Consider the following 7,501-nt stretch of genomic DNA (forward strand, 5'->3'; position numbering starts at 1 on the left):
TAATGCAGCCGAACCTGTCTAACCTCGGCTATAGTATCTAGTTTGACGTATTTGAGATTGATTAGAGATTACGGGATTGTGGTTCAGTCAGAAAGAGTTGGTCTACATTATACATTAGATTAGTGTCTCAAAACGTATGTCAAAAGAGAATTGAACTTTGAACAGTTGTAGTGTTTAAAAGCTCAAATAAGGCACGAAAGAACACAGCTTCCAAAAATGAAATATAATTTCCAAACAAATGAGTTTACATTATCTGTAAGTATCTAATCCAACAAATGAGCTTATTGGGCCTTCCCAACAAACATCTCATCACAGTAATGACCTTGATGTATTTGATTTATAAGCCTGCTGCCAAAGAGTATCACATCAGTGACAGTGTTCCTATCTCTGCGCAAACTAAAGGAAGACTTTTGTGGCTCTATTGAAGGAAAAAAAATGAGTCCACCGCAGCTATTGAAATGTTTTGGGCAGGGCCAAGCAGTTTCTTGCCATTGTCTCGTCCATGTCGGAGAAACAATACACACAAACAAGTCATCATACCTGTGGGACAGATGTAGTTACACTATAAAAGCCATTGAGAAGGTTTCCCAGGGTCACCGGCGCTGGAGAACACCTGTTATTGCCGACCTGCTCCGCACTAACCAGGTGAGCACAATTATAATGATAAAAATGGTCATCATAAAGTGTTTAGTGATTATTGTTAGAAAGCTAGGACATGTAAGAGGCACACTTTTTGAAAAATTAAGCTGTCAAAATGACATGTGCCATAGAGGGATCACATTGGTTCCCAGGAGAAGAAGAGCCTTTCAAGTAGACAAAATGTACAAATGTGAAGAAAAAGTTTAAGTTTAAAAAACCTTGACAGGTTGTTCCTAGTTGTCTAATGTTCTCTAATTTCTATTTCAGTTTTTTTAAATCATGAAGCTAAATCATGTTGAATTTGCACTGCTTCTCTTCATCTCCATCATTCAAGGTAAAATTTCTATACCTTTCAGGCCTTACGTGAGACTACATACAGTGGTTTTATATAGAACCACAACAGTTCTTTACCTCTTTGTACTGTAGTCTTTTCTCTGTTGTTTTAGATTGATCTATATAAAAAAAAAAAAAAGGTTCAATAACCAACTACACAAAAATGGGTTTTGCAGTGACTACAAAGATGGATAATGAATACAGAGGATACAGTGTTTTCTTACAAGTAAAGGGGGCCAAAACAGGTCACGTTGGAGCGCTTCTATGGAGTAACCACTTCTGAAATGGATTACAATAATGGATTTCTGTGTGGGATGGAATATGTAAATTTGATACAATCCAGATTCAAGTGACCAGGTGTAAACAGGGTCAATGTGTCTTATTCCACCCCCTGTAGTAGTAGTAGTAGTTTGAGAGATCAGATTTGCAGTAGATTTATTTAAATGTGTCCTGGGTGTGTTTAGACTTGCTTTTATATGTGGATTGACCTTTTTCAGATACGAACCTGATACTCAAAACAGATTAAATGACCAGATGTAAACAGAGTCATTGCTTTACTAAAAACATCAGTTTACGCTTTTTAGATAACCAGTGTTGTAACTGAGACATACAGGAATGTAGCTTAACGAATGTTGAATTAATTATGGTATTGTTAATTTTTTTGTCTATTGTACATTTTATTTGATTATTTGATGAGCCTTTCTGTAGGTAGCCAGAAGTGGAAGTAGAAATACAGAAGCCTAAAAAGAATTCACATGCAACATCCATCTGCATAGGAACTGAGTTGTGTCAGACTCTTATTTTTCTCTTTTTGGTCTATAAATAAAAGGCTGAAGCTTAAAAGTGAGAGGTGTGAGCAGCAGCAAAGCTGTTCTGTAGCTGTTCTGTTCTGTGAATCCACAGAAGAGAAGGAAATTAAACATGAAAAAGAAACTCATGTGAACAGAGGAATGAAGCAAGAAGAGTCCTTACTTTATGAATACACATTAATCAGCATTATAACAGAATTAAAATACCCAGGTGCCATTGTGAACAGATGATGACTCAATACATTTATCTTTATCTTAGTGGTTTTAATATTATGGCTGCTTGGTATACATAACACTATCATTCACACTGGTGAAACTGACACACGTTTACTTATAATTATTTTATTTTTTCTTCACAAACATTATCTTGAGCTTGGTTAACACAATTATAATTCATTTTTTTATTTGTAATTTTTTTACAGATCATGGTTTACAGTTTATAATACACACTAAAAAAGAAAAACAATGGCTTTATTTTGGGTTATTAGTTCCATTATTGTCATTATTATTTGTATTATACAAAGCCTAAAAAAAAAAGCACTAGAAATTGTGTGTTGCTATTTTTTGAAGATTTTATTTGCTCTTAGGTTCAGAGCTGCAGAGAATTATTGGAGGGCAGGAGGTTGAGCCCTATTCTATAAAGTACCAGGCCTCCATACAGTACAACAGCTACCACTACTGTGGAGGAACGCTCATAAGTGCCCAGTGGGTGGTGTCTGCTGCCCACTGTTGGAAGCCGTGAGTACCACAGTCGTGTCACATCCATTTCATCACAGCTGAGTTCCTCTGTTTGGGTTGATTTTTTTCCTCTGCATAAATCTTATCATTGACCTTCATCAGCAAAGCTTCAAAAACTGCTCTCAGATCAGGAAAATATTAGTAGAGAAATAGTAGAAAGGTGGCTTTTCTTATTTTCTTTCTTTTTTTTATTTTTACAAGCTCTTACTAAGGCCCAGTCCCATTTTATCCCTTGGCAATAACAATACACAATAATATTCACCTATGTCACCTTTGTCTACCAAAAACGAGGCTGTGTGGTACGGAAGCAGTGTTGGACCGCTGGGTAACTTACTCGCAATGCCGCCTCACTGCTGCGTTCCCAAATACACTTCTTAAAAAAGAAAGAAATCTTAGAAAGGTCAGACCTTCCATAGTTTCCCCAAAGATCCTGTACTTCACTGTGAATGGATTTACATAATCAGTAGAGATCGCCATTTCAATTTAAGATGTATGTCACTGTGCTAGCTAGCTAGCTAAGGCTAGTCATATTAATATTACCCAGCCAGCTAATCTAGCCAGATGAACGTTAGCAGAGAGAAAGCAAACCAGCTAAACCCGGTTCTTCGGCAATGACTTAATTAACCCTGAACTGATTATTTTCTCAGTTTAACGTCAAAGCGAATAAGGTGTATCTATAATCAAGCGATAGCTCTTTAGAGTAGCCTGCTTAGCTAGCTAGCTAGTTACTGTATTTGGTATTTAAAAGTCGTTTTAACATTAATTTTATGTCTATTTTGATATTACAGTTTAAATTCAGAACACTTTATAAAAGAGTGTTTCTTTTAGACATTGGTTAAAATGTGAAAGTAAAAGAAGAATGATGTGCCCACGTTATTTGCCTGGACAGATATATCAGTAAAGCCTGTAAGGAGGACTGTAGTTAGACGAACTACAGGGTATTTTTCTACAGTCACTAAGTTAGTTAGTAACTTACTAGCTAGCATGCTAGTTAACATGTGAGTTTTCAATACAGCAAACAAAGGCAATTACCAAGCTACCTTCCATGTCGTGCACAAAACCCTCAATCAAGTTACTGTAGCTTTTCAGTAAAACAGCCGGGAATTTTGTGATTATTTTCTGCCCATTTGTAGACCGTTAATTCAGGGAGGTGTGCAAGGTTAGTTTTCCACACAGGCGCTGCCATTTAAACTGGAGTATATTTCCACAAATAAAATATTTTAACAAAGACAAATTACTATAACACCATAGTTTAATCTGTAGTTGCAATGTTTGATGGCCGTTTTCTATAGAACTACCATAAAAAACGCTTGCAGTTTGTCTTAGTAGCTAGCTAGCTAGCTAACTTATTTTCCTGTTCCACCCTAAATGGTGCAAATGATGGCAGAGGCTGTATCATTTAAGGTGGAACTTAGAACTGAGGAATTGTTGGAATTGAGCCTTACAGTGGTTAACTATTGCAGAATGTTCTGCACACTCTCTTCAATGGCATTTTGTTTAATTATTGTACAGATTGTGCATTGCTAAGTTATATTTTACTTGGGGTACAGATTTTGGAACAGAATTTTTATGTACTAATGTACTGTTTTTTATTTTGTCTACCAGGAACTATTTGATCAAAGTCGTCCTGGCAGAGCATGACCTGTCCAAGAAAGAGGGCGTAGAGCAGGTATTCAACGTCTCTAAAGCGCTGGTCCACTACCTCTACAACTACAGGACGTTCGATGGCGACATCATGCTCCTGAAAGTAAGTTAAACCTACAGCGTCTATTTTAATCATCTGTAGATGACCTAGACTCTGGGTCAGCTGGATTATGTTGCATTGCACAAGGATTATAAAAAATATATTTCTTTAATAGAGGTATGAGACGCTCTAGCTAGGCATTCTTAGAAATACACAATGGACTGGATTCTATGACCCAGATTTAACTCAATACTAAACTCAAATTCTAGACTCAAAAAAAGGTTTTTAAAGGTTAAGCATCACTGACATTACAATTTAGTTAGATTACCTGAACTAATCCTTGTACATGAATCTGGGCCTATATGTTCCCAGGATAACTGGAGGTAAGTGGTAACTGATTTTATAAAGAGCATGCCTGAATTCTCTCCTCCTCCATCTCCACCTTTCAACCGACCTCCAGCCCAAAGTACTTTACTGAGTTCTCCCCACCCATTTACTCATTCACAGTCTCCTGCCATATTATCATATGTTGTTGGAATTTGTTGTTTTTTTGTCATACATTTTTCCAATTCTTAGTTTTTCGCTAGATATAACGGGACACACACCTTCCAAAAAGTTCCACTTTTGTCACATCAGTGCAAAGAATATTTACCCAAAGTTCTGGGGATCATCAAGATGTTTTTTGGCAAAGGTGAGAAGGGCTGCTGTGTTCTTTTTAGTAAGCAGTGTTTTTTCCTTGGAACTCTCCTATGCATACCACTTTTGACCAGTCGTTTTCTTATTTTTGAATCATTAACACTAACCTTATTTGAGACCTGTAAGTGAGACCTGCAATTCTTTAAATGTTGTCCTGGGTTGTTTTGTGACCTTCTTGATGAGTTGTTCATGCCCTTTTGGAATAATTTCGGTCAGCCGCCCACTCTTGGCAAGGTTCACCACTGTTCTATGTTTCCTTATTTGTGAATAATAGCTCTCACTTTGGTCTGCTGGAGTCCTAAAGCATTAAGAAAGGACCTTGAAACCTTTTCCAGACTGATAGATGATCAATGATTTTCGTGTCTCATCTGTTCTTGAATTTCGTGTTGCTTTTTAAAATCCTTTAGCTGCTTCATGTTGTCACACATCTTCTATTCAAGTGATTTCTTGATTCTAAAAATCTTGCAGTAATTAGGCCTGGTTTTGGTTAGTGAATTTGAAGTCATCTTTTCAAAAACTGTGATTATTCACAGTTTATTTACAAATAAACCTTGTTCACATTGGCTTCCATTAAAAGCTAGTTAAAAAATGGTTTTATCTCTCAGCTGGAGCTATATTTTTCAATGTACAGTGATTATATATATACTATTTTATAATAATTCCCACTAAGGTTTCCTGTGTTAAGCACTTTCTAGGAACTGTCCTAAAGGTCATAGCACTTTGCTTTTTTTATGGTCAGCTTGAACGGCCAGCTAACCTGAATGCCTACGTCCAACCTGCTGTGATGCCCAACTTGGACAGTGCGGTCCCGGCAGGGTTCTCGACGTGCACAGTGAGTGGCTGGGGAGTTACGCAAGTGTACAGCTACTACCTGTCCCCTGTGCTTCGTGCAGTGGACGTACAGATCATCCCCTACTGCTGGTACTATTACCTCTACAGAGTCACGGACAACATGGTGTGTGCTGGATCTCTGGCGGGTGGAAAAGACTCATGTCAGGTGAGGCATGACTGGTCTATGGCAACAGAAGAATTTTAAATGAATGGCAACTACAAGTATGCTTTACAGCTCCGTCAACGTGACATTTCTCTCTCTCTCTGACGACAGGGAGACTCTGGAAGTCCTCTTGTGTGCAACGGCAGTTTTGAAGGTATTGTCTCCTGGGGTATCGGCTGTGCCAACCCCTACTTCCCTGGGGTCTACACCAAGGTTCGCAACTACGTCCGCTGGATCAACTGGATCATCAACGACACCACCTCCTAAACTGACTTCACTTTTATTTAAGAACAGCTTTAGTAATAGGGGGATTTCTAGTGATTGGGTGGGTCAATTGGCTCAGCTAAAGGGGAGAAATTGGGGGGGGCGAAAACAAAATAAAAAAAAACACAAAAATAAATAAAGATAAGATGAATACTTATTTTTTCTGTCCCACAATAACCTTGTATTTCCATTTTTGCTGGTTTTTAAAGTTAAATCTGGCACTTGTTCTATACATTGTATAGACTTTAATTGTATCATATTGAATGGATCCAAATAAAATATTTTACATTGGCCAGTTCTTCTCCTGTCATGCTGCCATTTTGGAAATACAATGTTTTGGCAAGACAGCAGCAATATACCGTTTTGATTTAATTTAATACATTTTTTGCCAAAAAACACCACCATCGGATACATGGCTTTGCATTTTACACCTTAATTTTAACCCAGAAATCAGAGGCTATGTAGTATAGGGATTACCAAACCCACGTATCCACTTAGCCATGATCAAACATCATAAAACGTATTAGTTACGAGGGAAATAACTGGAGGTTGAGGCTCTTTAGTAAACTACAGTGTCTGCATGGTATCCTCTTAAACCCTAGGTTAAATATTCTGCTATTAATCCTAATGCAGAAACTATTGGGAATTGAGGAGTTCCTCAGGCTCTATTGTAGGGCCTATAAAACTTTTGTCAGTTATAGTACTGTAGTTGTAAAAGTAAAGAACTGCAGTGTGGGATTATATACAGAGTGTAACAGATTAAACACTGAACACAAACAACAACAAATCTTGAGTTCATGAGTTCATATGATGTACCCGCCTTGGGATGCTTTATGTACCACCAGTGGCACATGTACCACAGTTTGAGTGGAAGACCACTGGTGTAGTGCATTATGAGGGTCTTGCTATTCCAAAGTAGCCACGTCGTGTAGCAGTGGTTGGGTTTGCCTATAATGAAATGAACCAGACTAGAACAGGAAACAAAACAACTTAATGGTCTGGCAGGTGGTCCGGTTTACGTCAGGGGCAAACGATCAGTTTTGTCTCAAATCTGCTGTTTATCTTGGCCTGTGTTCAAACTGAAGACCTTCGAAAGTTGACAGAATGTTATTCCACCATGCAATATGGACGTAAATGAATATACTGCAATACCAAGTGTCTGGTACAGTATTTTTAAATAAATTAAGTGGTAGTAATGAATATAACATTCCTCATTCTCTCTTTCTTTGTTGCTCTTCTACATGAATTCCAAGACAAACATTTGTTCATACAGTATGTATACACTCACATGCCAAAATTCTTTGGACAGCAGTAACTAAACTGGTACGTCCTTTCAGAGGAATG

General features: G+C 37.7%; 1 protein-coding gene across 1 annotated transcript; it reads left to right on the plus strand.

The window, feature by feature from the left end:
* The first annotated feature begins 295 nt into the window (after positions 1-295).
* On the plus strand, positions 296-6,235 carry si:dkey-33m11.8 (trypsin-3). The gene is made up of 6 exons (XM_049471975.1): positions 296-645; positions 907-973; positions 2,369-2,519; positions 4,125-4,266; positions 5,639-5,896; positions 6,005-6,235. Exons 2-6 carry the CDS (start codon positions 919-921, stop codon positions 6,158-6,160), a joined length of 762 nt encoding a protein of 253 aa, XP_049327932.1. The 5' UTR covers positions 296-645; positions 907-918; the 3' UTR covers positions 6,161-6,235.
* Positions 6,236-7,501: the final 1,266 nt, after the last annotated feature.

The sequence above is a fragment of the Astyanax mexicanus genome, chromosome 24 (genome assembly GCF_023375975.1).
Source record: "Astyanax mexicanus isolate ESR-SI-001 chromosome 24, AstMex3_surface, whole genome shotgun sequence".
Taxonomy (NCBI): Eukaryota; Metazoa; Chordata; class Actinopteri; order Characiformes; family Acestrorhamphidae; genus Astyanax; species Astyanax mexicanus.